This window comes from Pogona vitticeps, chromosome 2, assembly GCF_051106095.1.
Source record: "Pogona vitticeps strain Pit_001003342236 chromosome 2, PviZW2.1, whole genome shotgun sequence".
NCBI classification, from domain to species: Eukaryota; Metazoa; Chordata; class Lepidosauria; order Squamata; family Agamidae; genus Pogona; species Pogona vitticeps.
Genome location: NC_135784.1, coordinates 277,710,466 through 277,728,353, shown reverse-complemented (window position 1 = coordinate 277,728,353; position 17,888 = coordinate 277,710,466). Strand labels below are relative to the sequence as shown.

The 17,888-nt window shown below is 44.9% G+C and overlaps 1 protein-coding gene across 2 annotated transcripts in view; it reads right to left on the bottom strand.

The window, feature by feature from the left end:
* IQGAP2 (IQ motif containing GTPase activating protein 2) overlaps positions 1-17,071 on the bottom strand; it is a 183,238-nt gene extending 166,167 nt beyond the window's left edge. The window contains exon 1 of one of the 2 annotated variants that reach the window (XM_072992667.2): positions 16,853-17,071. In XM_072992667.2, coding sequence (XP_072848768.2) covers positions 16,853-16,904 — 52 coding nt within the window. In that variant the 5' untranslated portion in view covers positions 16,905-17,071. The remainder of the gene's footprint in view (positions 1-16,852) is intronic. The other variant, XM_072992668.2, reaches the window with a different exon arrangement.
* Between the last annotated feature and the right edge of the window lie 817 nt (positions 17,072-17,888).

The window sequence follows — 17,888 nt, the reverse complement described above, 5'->3', positions numbered from 1 at the left end:
TAGCACAAGTAGGAACTTCGTGTTAGTAAGGCTCTGTGGCCTAGCAAAAGTCCAAGAAGCCGTCCTCTTCTTCCTGTCCTCTCCCCTTGTTGTTATATTCCTACTGAAAGTTAGGTTTTGGAGAATGGGGAAGGAACCACTCGGAATATCCAATGCTTCTTTACAAACCTGAATCAAACATCTGGAGGGATTCTGACTCAAGACTCTAAGTAAGATGGCTGTATGTCTTCCTTTAGGGAGGGCAGTCCTACCTTTGAATTCATTCATTCATTCATTCATTCATTCAATCTGTACATATCTCACTCCCGTTAGTGTCACAGCACTATTCTGGGTGGGTTACAACTCATTTAATACAAAAACAAAAATGAAAATAGAAATATTAAAAACTGAAAACAGTAACCCTAAAAAAACAGATGGCACCAACTAATCTCAGAGCGGATGAAGGAAAGGAGGGGAGGGAAGAAGAGGAAAGGAGAGGGGGGGAAAGGGGGAATGTGGTCAGCTGGGGAGGGGGAAGAACTGTCCTCCTTTTTGGTGACATGTTAAGTAGCCACCCTACCATCCCTTGTGAGTTCCTGCAGCTGAGCAAGGAAAGCAGAATCATCCAGTGATAAATATAACTGATCAGACCTCTCTCATTTTTTTAAAGTAAAACTGTGTGTGTGTGTGTGTGTGTGTGTGTGTGTGTGTGTGTGTGTGTGTGTGTGTGTGTGTGTGCGCACGCACGCGCGCGCGTGTGCGTGTGCGTGTTAAAAAAGATGCAAACCACACAGTGATAAAAGTACTTATGTCTGACAGAAAATATATGGCATGGCCTTTCAGTTCTGTATGATATGAAGTCAGTCCAGGAATGGACATTCTTAAAGCACTGTTCAGACCACTCCTCTGAATAACTGACTTAACAAAATTATGTTGTGTAATCTAACAACAGCATAAACCAGATCCTGTGCTGGAAATAATTTACGCTAATTTGAAAGCTTCCTGTTCTCTCTTTTCTGGTTTCAAGGGTTCCTAGGGCTTCCTTTTCCCTTTGGGAGCATCAGGATGGCGACTATTGACTTTTATAGTAAAAGAAATTCGTAATAGGATCACTGCCAGCACTCTTGATTCTAGTGGTTGTTGTTGTTGTTGTTGTTGTTGTTGTTGTTGTTGTTAAAGGCTTCCCCTGCCCCATCCCAAGAATCCCACAGAACTTGCCAGGAATTCATAGGAAGTTTTGGAACTTAAGGGGGGAGGGGTTAGTACATTTTCAATCAATTTAAATCAATTATTTCCGGCGCCAGATGGGGTTTTTTGGCCAGCATAACTTTAGTAAAGGTAAAGGTTCCCCTTGACATTTTTAGTCCAGTCATGTTCAACTCTAGGGGGCGGTGCTCATCCTGATTTCAAGCCATAGAGCCAGCACTTGTCCAAAGACAGTTTCTGTTGCCACGTGGACAGCGTGACTAGAGAACGCCGTTTTACCTTCCCACCGAGATGGTACCTATTTATCTACTCACATTTGCATGCTTTCGAACTGCTAGGTTGGCGAGGAACTGGGACAAAGTGACGGGAGCTCACTCCGTCGCGTGGATTCGATCTTACGACTGCTGGTCTTCTCACCCTGCAGCACAGAGGCTTCTGCGGGATTTTGCCCATTACTGCCTAGCTATGTGTGTCAACAAAACTACAGTGACCTCTGTTTATTTTCTTTCTATATATACATTCATTGCCTTACACAGAAAATACAAAACAAAGGATATTGCAAAGTGTTATTAAACATTATAGCTTATTTATTTATTTGATTCATATCCCATTTTTCTGTCAATGTTATGTCACAAGCTGTTGCCTAGTTAGAATACTGTGTAATATGGAGAGAGGAAAATGGCTGGAAAGGGAGCAAATTTGCTATACATTAAATTGACATTTTTTGTTCACTATATCCTGCTTCTCTCAGTTAAAAAAAAAGATGGCACTTGGTGTGTGTCTATTTTTCTTCTAATTTCCAGGGAAAGCTGGCACCAAAAGGGAGCAATGCTCTTTCAGAAGCACACAAGAAGAAAAACAATGTGCTATCAAGTCCATTCTGACTTATGGTGACCCTTTTCAGGCGATTCTAGGTAGAGAATATTCAGAGGTGGTTTGTCTTCTTCTGGGGCACCCTGAGACCATGCAGCTTGCCCAAGCCTGCACAGGCTGGCTCTATTCACAGGAGGCACAGGAATCAAACTCACAACCTCTGGCTCCACAGCCAGATACCTCTGCAGCCAACTCAGACATGCCACCTCATAAAAATGACACAGTAAAATTATCACCTGGAAAAGTTCACATATTACAAAAATAATACAGGAACCTCACAGGAGAAAAGTATTAAAAGCACAGTATCAGGACTATGTCACATTATCAGTTCTCTTTGTTCTTATCATCTGGTTCCCATATGTGCAAGCACTGATCTTTATGAAACAATCTGAGCTCATATCAGAAGTAACAGCAATACCACATTTGTAGTATGTTCTACTAAATGCAAAAGGAGGGGGGAAAGCAGGAAAAACTGTAATTAAATAGACAGAGTCTGGCATAACCCTATTAGGGCCATTATAAGTTGGTTCCGACGTGATGGCATATAACATATTATAATTTATATTGTTACTTGCTGTGATAACAACAACAAAAAAGCTCTCCTTAGCATTAACACTGCATGGGATTTACGGCAACATCACATTAGTTCTTACTTTGCTCACTGGCCAAAATCTTGCTCCTTGGTGTAGTAACTTACACCAGAATAAGCCCACTGAATCGATAGGCATTTGTTGATTTATTTTCGCCATATGAGTCATTGATTCAAATGGGTCTACTCTAACTATGGCTTACTTTACAAAAATAAGGACCAATTAAAGTAGGCCCATTTGAATCAATGAACACATGAAGAGTTGACTTACTAAATTCTCATTGACTCAATAAGCCTTCTACAGTGCAATTTACTACACTAAGCAACAGGATTTTGGCCATTATTTTAGGGCAGCCTAGATCCATTTCAATCAGGGTTCAGGCTGTGCCATGGAACTGAAGCAGCACTGGTCCCTGTAAGACAATCTCCTGGGGTAGGCAGTTAGGGGGAGTGCAGCCTTACTGGTCCTCCTGAATCTTTCTGTGACCTTTCATACCACCAACCACAGTATTCTGAGATGGCTATTGAAGTTAGGACATGGGGGTTCCATTCTTTGGTGGTTCCACTAGTTCCTCAAAGGCTGATCCTAAAAAGTACAGCTTGGATGGCTGTGTCTATCCCTTGGAGCTTCCATTATGGGATCCTAGAGTCAATAATAGCCTGGACAAGGGCCAATAAATTGAAACTGAATTGAGATAAGTTGAGGATCCTACTGTTAAGACGACTGTCAGACTGGTTACAAGGATATTTAACTGGCCTTGATTGGGTTACACTCCCCTGAAAGATTGGGTCTGAAGCTTGGGAATACTCTTAGGCCTAGTTCTCTCTGTTGTTGTTTAGTCATTAAGTCATGTCCAACTCTTCGTGACCCCATGAACCAGAGTACAACAGGCCCTCCTGTCTTCCACTGTCTCCCGGAGTTTGGTCAAATTCATGTTAGTCGCTTCGATGATACTGTCCAACCATCTCGTCCTCTGTCATCCCCTTCTCCTCTTGCCTTCACATTTTCCCAACATCACAATCTTTTCCAGGGAGTTCTAAGGAAGTTCTCTCTAAGGAAGCACATATATCTGCTGTAGCCTAGAATGTCTTTTATTAATCGGCTGATTTCCCAGCTGTGCATCTACTTAGATAAGAAATGCATAACAACAGTATTCTATGTGATTGTAATCTCTAAAATAGAATACAGTACTACACTCTCTACACAGAGCTGCCCTTGAAGTCAGGAAACTTCAGTAGGTCCACAATGTGGCTGCCAGACTGATTACAAATATTAATACATACAGTCTTAGCACATCTTCACTGGCTTCCTGCCAGTTTCTGTGCCTAATTCGAAATCCTGGCCATGACCTATAAAGCCCTTAATGGTTTAGGAACTCAATACCTATCCAAGCATCTCTCCCACAAAATAGCTACCCCTCCTGGCCACTCCCTGAGGGTAAAAATAGTGACACCCAAGGAGGTCAAAAGAGCTTCCTCAGTTGTGGCCCTTTCCCTTTGGAATAAGCTTCCTACAAAGGTTTGCTAGGACCTATCCCTCTCCGTTTTTAGGTAGTTAATTAAAACAGAACTATATAAAGATGGCTTTTACTAGTGTTTTAAGTATTGACCCAAAATTTGTTTTAAATTTAATTCTATTTAAATGCAGGTTTTATAGTTACAGCTAGTGACAGGGTTTTATTGTATTTGTAGTTTTTGTATTGTTATGGTTTGTATTTATGCTTTGGTGGGGTGTGTTTGTGCTAATGGAGCAGTATAGAAGTTGAATTAATGAATGAATGAATGCATACGTGCATGATATACAGTATATGGTGGGAGAGGGTGTTCTCTAAGTTTCTCCTATAAAGTAATCTGCACATCCAGCTGCTTTGTACAAGATAGGCAGCAAAAACACTCCCATCAAACACTGAGTAACAAAGACAACATGGACTCTCAAGACCAACCATGGGGATTCTTCACATCAGCCAGAGGTGACTAGGTATGGAAGAAACATTTCCTTATGCTCAATAGGTAAAAACATTATTTTGACTTTAGCTTGGCACAATTGGCTATTTCTACGTGGTGAATAAACCAAATCATTGCAGCTAGAAGCTGCTGTCGTCTTTGTCCTGTTTTCCCCAGCCCCATAGCCAAAAAGAAACTGTAGTTTCAAAGCAAGCAATGTTTGTGTGTATATGATGGTGGGGATCACAGAGTAACCGGCAGCCTTTTAGCAGGGATGGGGTCTGAAGGCGTAAGACTCGCTGTCAAGCTGAACTTAAGTTGCACCAGTGACTTGACTTCTCCTCAACTTGGGGTTGTTCTTTTAATTACTTGGACAAGACATGTAACATAGAACCCACCCACCCATTCCCTATTTTCTGGGGAGAAAAGCTTGTTTTTATAAGGGACTTGGGAATGGCGCTTGGGACTTAGTATCAAAGATTCAGAAACAGACTCAGGACTCGCACCCAAAGACTTGCCAACATCCCTGCTTTTTGAGATGGGAGTAAAAATTCCAAACGATGCTGTAAAAAAGCTTGAGACTGCAGTTTCAGAGGACTGACATCAAGTCTCACAGACATGTACTACCAATTTTGCAGCTCTTGTGTACAATTTTTCTGCACTATTCATGAAGGGGTTGTACTATGCCTGAGGAAGTGGAATTTTCTCCACGAAAGCTTGCAATTTGTTTGATTTTTAGTGATCCAATAAGAGTCAGATTGACTGAAGAATAAAACTGAGCCTGACAAATTCTAGAGAACGTAAACATTTGCACCCAATTTCATGAAATTCTGGTTGTTTCTGATAAATGCATTGCTCAATCATGGAACTGTGGAGTTGGAAGAGACCCAGCATTCATGTAGTCCAACTCCTTGTGAATGCCAGTAAACTGGTAAACAGGTGTAAGAATTTTTATTATAAATCATTACAGCCTCTTCTTTTGTGAGCTTTTAGTCTGGTGTGGATGTTCAAGCCATTTTTCTTCAGTAAAGTTCAAACAACACTGTACAACTTCTTCGGTTTAGCAATTACTGATTAACTATGAAGGGGGGAAAAAGTCAAACAGTATGTCTGGCTGCCAAAATTACAGCAATCAATTCATACACCTACTTACAAACTACCTGCAGAAACTCATTATAAATGCAGTAAAAAAGATACACCTAGAAAGTACACAACATTAAAAAAAAAGATGAATGCTATTCATTTAGATACTCTCACCTGGCAAATCTCCAGGTGGGATTGGGACAGAACAGTATGGTGAATCAAGGACTTAACATTCTGCAAATGTAAGCACACACACATAGACACGAATATACTTTAATTTTTCAACCAACTTGAACTTTTTATTGCTGATGTATTTGTCAAAAGTACAAATAAACATACAGGAAACAAACACAGGAAGGGGTGGTGGAACATAAAATGGAATGGAATGGCACAAAGCTGACCCTTGCAAATATAAAATGGAGAAAACAGGGAGTGCAACTGGTATCATCTCCCTTAGCAAGAGGCAACTAATTGAAAGTTTCCTTGCACCTGCAGCCATCATCACAATGAAAAGGGGTTTTTAAAACTCACCAAAAATCCTCACCCTAGACTCCCAGATTCACTAGCAATGTTCTTCCACCAATACAAACACACCAGTTCTCCTTTTGTGACTACGGACTGTATCCTATGCTGATCATCAGCTAATCAAACAGCAGAAACAAGAGGGGACAATTCCTCCTCCCTCTGGACAACCCTGAATCTGGCTCTGGAGGACTGCAGAACCCTCCAAAGCGAATGTCTTGGGAGTTCAGAGAGAAGGAAGGAAGGGCAGGGGTGAAAAGTTCCGATTCTGCTGAATTAATGGCTTACAGTTGTAATCAAAATTATTCAACCTCCATTGCAAATCAGGGTTACTGTCAAAATTTACAGACTTTCAGCTGTTTGCAATGAACAAATCAAACAAAAGCAGTTGAAATAGCTCAACACAACAAATGCTTAAAGTGTTTTCCCCAAATTCTACTGAAATTGCAACTTTTAATGAATTCTGCATTCTCAAAAATCATTCAACCCTTGAAGAAAATCCCTCACAATACCACAACTATGCAAAACAGGTGTTGTCTCAAGCATACCTGATGGAACGAATCAAGGGCTTCATTAGTTGCACCAGGTGTGCTTGAGCTGGAACACATGGAATACCTGAACTGCCTAGGGCTTTGGCGAGTGTCACATTTGACTGCATGTTAGAAAAAAGGCTAAAAGAATGGCCCAAATAGTTAAAAGAAGAGAACATTGCCCTTCACAAGCAAGGAACAAAATACAAAAAGATATCGAAAGCACTGAATGTTCCTAGAGACACCGTTGGAGGCATGGTTTGCAAGTTCAGACTCAAAGGAACACTGGTCACACTGCCTAGACAGGGCATAAAAAAAGGAAGTTACTAATGGCTGCAACCTGATTTCTGAGAGGCAGGTTCAGAAAAACCCTCATCTTGCTGCAAATGTCCTGCAGCAAGACTTGGGGGGGGGGGGGTAACAGGCACTGAGTTTTTGGTTTGCATAGTAAGGCGCATACTAAACACAGAAGGTTTCTATGCCAGAACTCCAAAACGTACATCACTTCTGCCACTAAGAGCACAAAAGATTGGCTCCAATATGCTCAAAATAATATTTAAAAAGCCACAGAAGTTTCTGGATTCTGTTCTGTGGAGCAGTGCAACAAAACTGCAGCTTTTCAGCCCAATGGATCAGTTGTATGTCTGGGCAAAGAAGAATGAAGCATATGCTGGAAAAAATCCACCCTGCCTATAGTTAAGCATGGTGATGACTTGGTGATGCTCTGGGGCTGTTTTGCATGCTCTGGCACTGGAAACCTGCAGCGTGTGGAAGACAAGATGGATTCACTGAAGTACTGAGAAATCCTAGGAAAAAAGTCATGCCATCTGTGAGGAAGCTGGAGCTTGGCCGTCAATGGACCTTCCAACAGGACAATGATCCCAAACATTCCTCAGGTTCCACCAAGACTTGATTGCAGAAGTCGTCCTGGAAGATTCTACAGTGTCTATCACAGTCACCTGACTTGAACCCCATGGAAGATCCCTGGTGAGCTTTGAAGAAGGTGGTTGCAGCATGCAAACAAAAGAATATTATTGAAATGGAGGTCATAAGGAATGGACTAAGATTCCTCAGGAATGCTGCCAGAAGCTGGTTATGCATCTCGTTTGCATCGGGCCATAACAGCAAAACCCTTTTGTTGTTATTGCCTGATGCAAACTAAATACTAAAGGAGGCCGGGTAGGTGGGGCTCGTCAGCCTTGGAAGGCAGCCCATCTAGGAGAAGGAAAACTCCAGTTTCAAACCTCCACTGCCTTGTGGCTATATCCACTGATGGAAAAGGCTTCAGGAGTTAAACCTCGAGGCAAAATCCGGAGCCGGAGTCCCGGAGGCAGTCTGTGTCATTCTGGCAACTCCTATGATGTCGCTGGAACCACTTATATTGGCTCTTTCCTTTCCACTGGACTATATCAGCGATGTGGAGAGGGGGGATTTTCTGCTTGGGTAACAGCCTATCCTCCATATTATTTTACCATGGCTTCATGCTCTGGAGAGGACACTCCAGCTTTGCATACAGCGTTGAAACAACACGGGAAGTAGCAGTTACCGGTTATAAGTCTTTGCTCGTTTGGCATAGAGCATGATGCCAGGGGCTACTTCCAACAGTGGGAGAAGTCATTGCACCTCACTAGGTTGCTACCGCCCACCTTAAGCTGGGCAGCCCCCAGCCACTAACAGGGGACTGATTGAACTTGTCTTCAGTGTGGAAGGGATTGTCACTCTTGAATCAGCCTTTTCAGCCACACTAGATGCTGTTCCAAGTCCTCCATACAGAGCACATTACCATAGTCTCTCGAGACTGAAGGATGCCTAACTATGGCATCAAGTGGTTGAATAATTTTGAGACTGCAAAATTCATTAAAAGTTGCATTTTCAGTTGAATTTGAAGAAGACTTGAAGAATTCATTGCGTTGAACTATTTCAATTGCTTTTGTTTTATTTGTTAATTGCAAACAGCTGAAAGTCTGCTTGCAATGAACAAATTTTGACAATAACCCTGATTTGCATTGGGGGTTGAATAATTTTGATTACAACTGTATTTTCTCTACTATATAAATCTGTGTCTGCTTTGCATTACAGTGGTGCCTCGCTAGACAGTTACCCCATATGACAGTTTTTTTGCTAGACATTGACTTTTTGCGATCGCTATAGCGATTCGCAAAACACTGGTTCCTATGGCGGAATTTTGCTGGACAAAGTTTGGTCCCTGCTTTGCAAACCAATTTTCACTAGACAACGATTTTGATAGCTCCCTCCACGCTCGCAAAACGGGTGTTTTCGGGACCTAAGCTTCGCAAGACATCTATTTAAAAAGCTGATCGGCGGTTCGCAAAGCAGCTTTCCTACGGCTGATCTTCGCTAGACAACGATGATTCTTCCCCATTGGAACGCATTAAACAGGTTTCAATGCATTCCAATAGGGAAATGCTTTTCGCTAGACAATGATCTCGCTAAACAGCCATTTCAGTGGAACAGATTATCATCTTCTAGCAAGGCAGCACCGTACTTCAGATGCATATAAAGACTGACTATTTCTCCACTTTAATATGGCAGGAAAAAAGTTACTCTAGAGCAGTGGTCCCCAACCTTGGGCCTCCAGATGTTCTTGGACTTCAGCTCCCAGAAATCCTGGCCAGCAGAGGTGGTGGTGAAGGCTTCTGGGAGTTGTAGTCCAAGAATATCTGGAGGCCCAAGGTTGGGGACCACTGCTCTGGAGCTTCTGCCTCAAACGCTGCCTCTGTATGTGGAAAAGGTTATTTTGTGTCATGTGGCAACCTCATATACAGTCTAAAATGAGAAAGGACTACCAGCTCACTGAGTTAGACTCTACAGCACCAACTGATGAGAAAATTCAAGAGAATCACAGCTGAATTTACTTTCCACTTGTGTTGCCTCCCTGTCTGATTGGGCAATTGCCAAGGAGGTGGGGCAGGGAAGCCTGTGCTCCTGGTCAAATAATCGAGGAGGAGGAGAGCAGCATGCTGGTGAGCAGCATGCAGCCAGGGAGGTGAGTGAAGGGAAAGTGTGGCCCCTGCGGGGCCTTTCGTACGAACCAGCATGAACCTCAGAACCGAGATTCTTGTCCCTCTCTAGCTGTATACATGTACAGTGGTGCGTCGCTTAACAACGATAATCCGTTCCAGGAAAATCGCCGTTAAGCGAAAACATCGTAAAGCAAAAACAAAAATCCCATTGAAACACATTGAAACCCGTTCAATGTGTTCCAATGGGGTAAAAACTCACCGTCCAGCGAAGATCCTCCATACGGTGGCCATTTTCGCTGCCTGTATAGTGAGGAATCCGTCCCTAAACACAGCGGGGAGCCATTTTAATCACCTGGCAGCCATTTTGAAACCGCCGATCAGCTGTTCGAAAAACGTCACTTTGCGAAGAATTGGTTCCCGAAGCAGGGAATCGATCATCACAAAGCAAAATTCCCCCATTCAGACCATCGTTTTGCGATTGCAACGGCAATCGCAAAAAGATCGTCATTAAGCGGTTTTGTCGTAATGCAGGGAATCGTAAAGCAAGGCACCACTGTACTACAGTCAGAGGGAAAGGAAATGCAAAAGTACAAACACAAACAATTACATTTTTGACATTGGCTACTCACAAAATTATTACTGTTAACACAAAAAATACCAGAGCAACTATTCTAATGTTCAGAAACAAAACGTGTTTTGATGGTTGTTGTGGGTTTTTCAGGCTCTTTGGCCGTGTTCTGAAGGTTGTTCTCCCTGACATTTCACTAGTCTCTGTGGCCGGCATCTTCAGAGGACTGGAATAGGAACTCTGTCCATGCTCTGTATTCTCGAGAATACAAAATGTGTTTTGTTCTTTTTTTCCCCTTTGGTGGTTTTGGAATACAACTCCCAGAATTCAGGAGGGAGCATGCCTGTCTAGAAAACACCACTATCACAATCATAGCAATGCTAATATTCCAGTCTTCTCCACTGTTTTCTATGGGAAAGCTTTCACTTCTATTCCATTAACAAAATTACAGTGGAGGATTTATGTAACATATTTTTTCTGCAACCTATGTTTGAGCTTATGGATGGGTCTGAACATATTTATCTGATAAGAAAGACCAGATTACTCACAAACATGTTTCAACTTGCTTATGGGTTCAAATGTAGGTTGCAGAGAAAAGGTAAAATGTCATAGAAATCTTCCCCCTAATAATAATATTATGTCATCCCTTCTGACTTATGGCTATCTTTTCCAGAGTTTTCTAGGTGTACTCAGGAGTGGTTTACTGTTATCTTCTCCTTTGGGCACCCTGGGACTGTGCAGCTTGCCCAAGGCTACACAGGACGGCTCTACTCCAGGGAGTGGGGGGAGAGCATACTGGGGAATTGAACTCCCAACCTCTATAAGTCATTGAGTTATCCAGTCAAGGAGAACTAAACAATGGACTAAAGGAATCCAAAGAAGGGAAATTAATTACATCTATAAAAATCCACAGTTGGAAACAGCTGAGCTATGGGTTGTTAAAGGGGGCCCTTAAAAATGGGGAAAAAAAACCAATAGAAGAGGGGGGAGGGAGGAACTGACCTACTCTTGCCCTTGACTGTTTATAACAGGGATGGGGAATTTCCAGACAGCTATCCAAACGTAGCCCACAAGCCCAGACTGGATATCTGGTTGAAGTCCACTCTCTTCTTGAGACCACCTGGAAGCAAGAGGGGTATAGAGAGCTCCTGGGCCACAGCCCCAACATGTGTTCAGTCTCTGTAGTCCTCATTTATTTTAACCATCCAGAGATGGTGAGACAGGAGTAAAGCTAGCCACTCATTTAGCCTTCACTCTGAATGGTGGCTGAGTTCAGGACCCCACTTGCTCCTGAAGTCTCAAATGAACACACTTTGCTCCTCTTTCACATTCTCTGCAAATAAAAAGCACAGCCTTGAGATCACAACTGATTAGCTCACCTATCCAACAGTATCTAAAAAAATAAGCATTAAGATGGGGGGGGGGATGCCAAGAGAATAAAAAGGAAACAGCCTTCTCCTCTCCTCATTATATTCATCTGTTCCAGATATATTATTATTTTATTATGTACTTGCATTTATATCCTACGGTTCCACCAGCAATAATACTATTCAGTAACTAGCCAAACTCGAGTGCCTGTCCGTGGGTTAGGTGATGACACTGGTAGGTGAATTTCTGGCTAGTTGATGGCCCACAGTCACAGAATGTTTACTAACTGTTTCTCATTTGGTGGAAAAAGCTAACAAATGCCATAGCGCTGTGCCCTGGCCCTGGCGTTGTTTAATACAATTACAAATTACTTGGATGAAGTAGTAAGAGGATGGTCATCGAATCTGCAGCTGACACAAAACTGGGAGAGGCAGCTAATGGCTGAAGTCTAAGAGTAAGCTGCAACTCGATTAGGCCCATTAAATCAATAGAACTACATCGGTGTTGACTCATCAAATTCCTATCAATAGCCGTATTTGAATTTCAACCAATACTTCAGAAGACAGGAACAAGTTTCAAGATGACCTTAAGAGATTGAAGAACTGATCCAGACAAACAAAATGATTTTCAACAGGTACTTTTCTACATTGAGGCAAGAAATTCAGATGCCCAAATACAGGTTTGTCACATGACAAGGATCTAGAAGTTTTAACAAGCTGAACATGAGACAACAGTGTGACATGGTGGCAAAAAAAAAAGTTAATGCAGTACTAGGATGCATCAATATAAGTATAGGGTTCAGATTAAGGAAAGCAATTGCACCTTCTGTTCCTCTATTGAGACTTCACCTGGAATACAGTATTGTGTCCAGTTCTGGGCAGGCCAGTTTAATTGACAAGGCCATGACCATGATGGTGAATGCTCAGAAGCCAAGCCCATTGAAGAGTTCGGTGCATTTAGCCTGCAGAGGAAAAGACTGAAGGGCGCTAAGTTGGTCATGTTCAAATAAGTAAAGAGCTGTCAAATAAGTGAAGAGTTTGGAAAATTGAGCAAGCCTACTTTCTGTAGGACAGAGCACAAAAACCAACTATTGCATTTTAAAAATACCTCTCCCCAAGAACATCAACCCATACTATCAGATCCTCTTAGACCATGCTTCTCCAGGTTGCCACACTGAGGGTGGCCAGAAAAACATCTACTAAAACCTGGACCTTCTCAGTTGTGACACCAGCCCTTTGGAATTAGCTCCCAGTCAAGCTGCATCTGGCCCCCTCCCTGCCTACCTTTAAGAGGCTGCTTAAGATGCTGTTCTTTACAGAGGCTTTCGATTGCAACCTCACATGAACCTGTCATCTGCTCTGCCTAATCGTGGCTTGATGTCCTCAGCTTGCTTGTCTTGAAATATATACATACATACTGTATGTATGTATTCTATAAGTCAGCGGTCCCCAACCTTTTTGGGACCGTGGATCAGCTGAGCCTCCGAGGAAGGCAGGGGGACACCTGCAGGTGCACACACTCTCTTGGGTGCATGCGCAAAGCGGTGGGGGAGCGCCTGCCCACCCACGCCGGCGTGGGCGCTCCCCCACCCCTTCACACATGAGCAGGGGTGCCTGCACGCCCACCTGTGCACCTGCCCACTCCTTCGCGTGGGCACTTGGGCACATGTGTGAAGGGGTGGGGGAGTGCTCACACCGGCACTGGCACATGTGCACGTGCGCAAAGCAGCTGTTGGAAGGGAAGTGCGTATGGGGGAGGAGGTCCGGCTCAGGCCACGGACCGGCACCGGGCTGCGGACTGGGGGTTGCCGACCTCTGCTATAAGCCATCCCTGTCCATAACACTGCAGACTTGCTCCTAAGACCCTCAAAGTGCATTGCAACTGTCAACATGATCACCCGGCTCCAAACTCAACATGAAGCTGCAGACTGGCCATTCATGCATGCAGAAAGGGAGAGGATATTTGCCATCTCAAGTGAACATACTAAGCAGGCATAAGCATTCCACCAATATTAACCTAGAAAGCAACATCAGGAACCTCCCCAACTCCTTTTTCCACTTAGTTGCACATAGTTGCTGGCTGCAGTACATCTTCTGAACTGTCCTCCTTCAACTCTGCACATTTCGTCAGAAAAGTGATCCTGCCCCACCCCATAGTACCCACAAAGCTTCACAGTATTTTAAAAACAAGTGTTTTCTAGATAATAGTAGCCCCAATGGAATCAGTCATTTCCACACCAGCCTTTTAGACTGGAACAGACATTCACTCAAATGATTGCAAGCAATCAAGTACACAAAAGGGGCCACTCATCATACCTTATCATAACTGTCAGAAACTAATTTATTCTGTGAACATCCATGGGAAGAAATCCACCTCAGAACTAAAATGGATGTGATAAAGTAGGCTCTTATGACAGATGTACTTGCTGCCATGTCACACCAGATGTTGTCCCCTGCCTCAGTCCCTCAGCAGTTGAGTATCATCCTCTTTGCAGGAGAATGGAAGCCAGAGTTACATGTGAAAAACTGCACTGCTAGCATTCATACATTTCAATTAAATTCATGAGGTAGTCTTGAATACTTCTGGCCTGGTACTTTTAGGACATATCTAAGAGACCTAACAGTAACACAATACGAGAGAATGATTGAAAGGGTACCATGAACTGCCTTTTCTGGGGTTCTGAGTGTGTGCTTTTAACTTCTCATTATTGTAACTGTAGGCTTTCAGGCTCAGTATGTGTTTATGTCAGCACATATTTCTCACATCATGAGGGAAGAGACAATAAAGTTACACGAAAATTAGGTGCAAGTCCAGAAGGCTTAGCAAGAGCAAATTAATACTTTGAGTTAGCTTTGTTCACTATCACATATAATATTAAACAATATTACCTTTTGTAGATTGTTTGTTAGCTACTTCATGATTGTAAGATTCTGTCACTGTACAGCATTTTATTACCATTAGTAATACTATGCCCAGTATTTCGTGCACCTGAAACTCACCAAGGCTGAAACTAAAATCTGCTTTGGAAACTGCTCCCCTAAGCTTCCCTCTGCCAAAGAAGAACAACTGTTTCCTCTGTTTTCAGCTTTAATGTTACTGTCACTCTCAGAAAGGTTTTTTTTTTTCAAACCACTTCCTGGCTGAGCCTGAAGGAGGACTCTGAACTTCTACCATGGAACCATGTGTTGTACCCTGTGCAGGCAATTACTGAAAGACAAAAACAGCACACGTCTCAGCCAAAATGTCTAGGCTTCTCTAGAGGTATCCACAGCAGGTGGTATAATTTAGGTTCTGATTGGGCAAAAGGAGGGAAAGGATGGCATCACTTTGATAGGCCTTTTACTCATGTTATCTGAGTTCAAACTAGCACAAAGGGCCCAGCCAGGAGCAAGGCGAGAAGTCTTAGTTTAAAGCTATGAAGAAAGCTGGCCACCTCAAGGACTACTGATCTGTTCTACAAATTTGCCAGCAGCATTCTGCTGATCCTCTGAAATCGGGCTTCTTCATACATTATAATGCTGTATTGCCCTCCTATAAAAATCAAAGAGGCAAGACTATTAATGTGCTACATGCTTTGTGACTCAGGCCCCATGTGAGGCTGGAAACCAAGACTTATAGGACCCTAATGCTCACTCCCTGGAATGTTAAGTGCCCTTTCAAACTCTGTCCGCAGGCAAGCATGGAACAGTACAAGGAAAAGGAGTGGCAAGAGTATATAATACCTGCTTGTTACATTATCACAAGTTTTAGAAGTGCGTAGTGATAAAACAATGCTGCAAAGGGCATGCCTTGGAGACTCAGAACAGTTAACTACCAGGACTCCTCCCTGCCATGAAGCAATTATATCTTTAAAAGCAATGTAAAGATACCTCAAAACAGAATTCTCAGCACACACTGACACTAAAGTTCACAGGAACTCTCCAAGAGAAACATGGGGCATGGCGTTTGCAATAATCAAGTCTGCCAATGATGGCCTGCTGCCATTACACAGGGGAAGGGGAACAGCAATTCCTTCACATTAGTTTGCACTTGTTGAAAAAAAGAGTGGAATAATGGGGATCCACTTCTGGGATTTTTTTAAAACTTCAGGTCTGTTTAACAAAACTATATTTTTAAGCAGACATCAGTTTTCTTCACAGTAAAAAAAACACACAGGTGAATCCTAAAACACCTGCAAAGTAAAGTCTTGCATGGAATCCATAAATAGCATCTGCTGCTGTTTTTCTTGCAGGTCTTCATGGGGAAATTAGTGTTTGGAAGTCAAACATGTGCTACACCAAAGTAATACTCCCTGCACATTACATTTGAGCAGACATGTAGAGAACTGCCTTGTTAATCTGTCAAACAGCCCTTGGGACTTACCATAATGTACATCCAAGAAAACAACTGCAAACGGGGCTAAGTTCTAAGGAGTTACATATACACGATCGGTCTTGTCATGTTTAAAATCCCTGACTAAAAACGTATCTGTAATCTACGGCTGAGTCACTTTTCCAAAGGAACTCTGCACCCTCAATACAAAAGCACTCCGCTTGGTTTAACAAGGCCTGATCCACCCGATTTGAGTCTATGCACCAACTGCAACAGCCAAGAAACTCCTCGCAGGACAAGCGAGGAGATTTCCCTCTCCTTGCGAGAAAAAGCCTCTTTCCTTCTTGGGAGGATTACGAGGCAGGCGGGCACCTGTGCAATCCGCTTGCGAGTGCCACCTCGCCCAGTGCAATCCTTCCTGCTTGCAGCCAGCGAGAGAAGGGGGGGGGGGAAGGGAGAGAGAGCCCGTCCTCCAAGCCACGCAGGTAACAGGCAACCCTTCACCAGCAACAGGTGTTTCCTGTCGTCTCCCATCCCTGCCCGCAGCGCCCCCAAAGGACACCTTTCTTCCGTGCGCGCACGTGTCCCTGTCTGTGGGGAAGGGGCAGCCTCGGCGCCGAGGGGGGTGCGCGGGCTCTCTCTAGCTCTCGCTCTCTCGCTCTCTCGCTCTCTCTCACACACACACACACCTGAGAGCCACCGACCCACCTCTCGGCGGCGCGAAAGAGAGGGAGGCAAAGTTGAAGGGAAAACAAGCCGCCCCCTCCTCCCTCCCTCCCTCCCCGCTCCCCCACCCCAGACCAGGAGCTTCCTTTCCTCCCTTCACTCCAACTGGGGCGCTTCAGTTGGCGGCAACCGACGGGCAGGTCCGTCCCAGTTCCAAGGCGCTACTTACAGCCATAGCGGGGTCTCTGCAAGGCCGGCGACGAGGGCTCCTCATAATGCATTTCTCCTGCTAAAGCCGGGAGCCGCCTTTGCCTGCTAACAAAACTTCGCGGAGCCGCCGGCCGCTCTCCTCCTTGCAACTCCGGGGGAGCCCCGCGAGAAGAGCCGCCACCCGTCCGCCGCCGCCAAATGCGCGGACACACCGACACACCCGCGCACAGGAGGAGGAGGGGGGGGAGTCGCCCGTTCCCGCCGCGCGCTCACGCCCGCCCACGGCTTTGCCTCTTCCGTAATAATCTCAAAGGCAGTCTGGTCGCGGGGGGGGGGGGCGGCGGCGGCAGCACTCCTGGTCTCTCTCTGTGTGTGTCTCTCTCTCTTTTGCAGCCGCTGCAGACGGAGCCGGAGGCGCGGCTCCCGGGCGCAACCGAAGTTCAGGAGAGGCGGGAGGAGGACGGCGCCCCTCTCTTCCTCCCTCGCAGCCGAGGCGCGTCCCTGGGGGGCTACCTGGCGGGACTTCTCCGCGGCGCCCTCCCAGGCCGGGCAGCCCCGACGGGGAGAGGGAGAAGTGGCCGTTTCCTGTGCCCGCGCGCTCCTGCTTGCGGGGGGCAGAGCTCCGAAGCAAACTCTTTCCTCTCCGCTCTCACGGCCTTTCCTCTTCTTTCCCTCCCTCCCTTCCTCCCTCTCTCTCTCTCTCACTCGCTCTCTCCCCAGCCCCGTTATTCACTGCGGGTGGGGGGTGTTTAGGGGGGGCGGCCGAATCTGCTCTACAGCGACCCCTGCCGCCCGCAGCGACGAGCGGCGAGACGCCCGGGTGGGCCGAGCCCCCTCCCCACTCCGCCTCGACTTTGTAGCCCAGAGTACGAATGTGGACGGAGGCCCAGCGTGGTGCTTCCAGGTTATGGGGGGTTCAGTCGTCTGCTTGGCTGATCTCCCTCGCCTCAGCCCCCCGGTGTGCAGCCTTTCAAAAGGAAAAGGGGGGAAAACACGCACATCAGGCAACAAAAGAACTAGCCTGCTTTATCCTATTTCTGTCCCAGCCAGTTGCT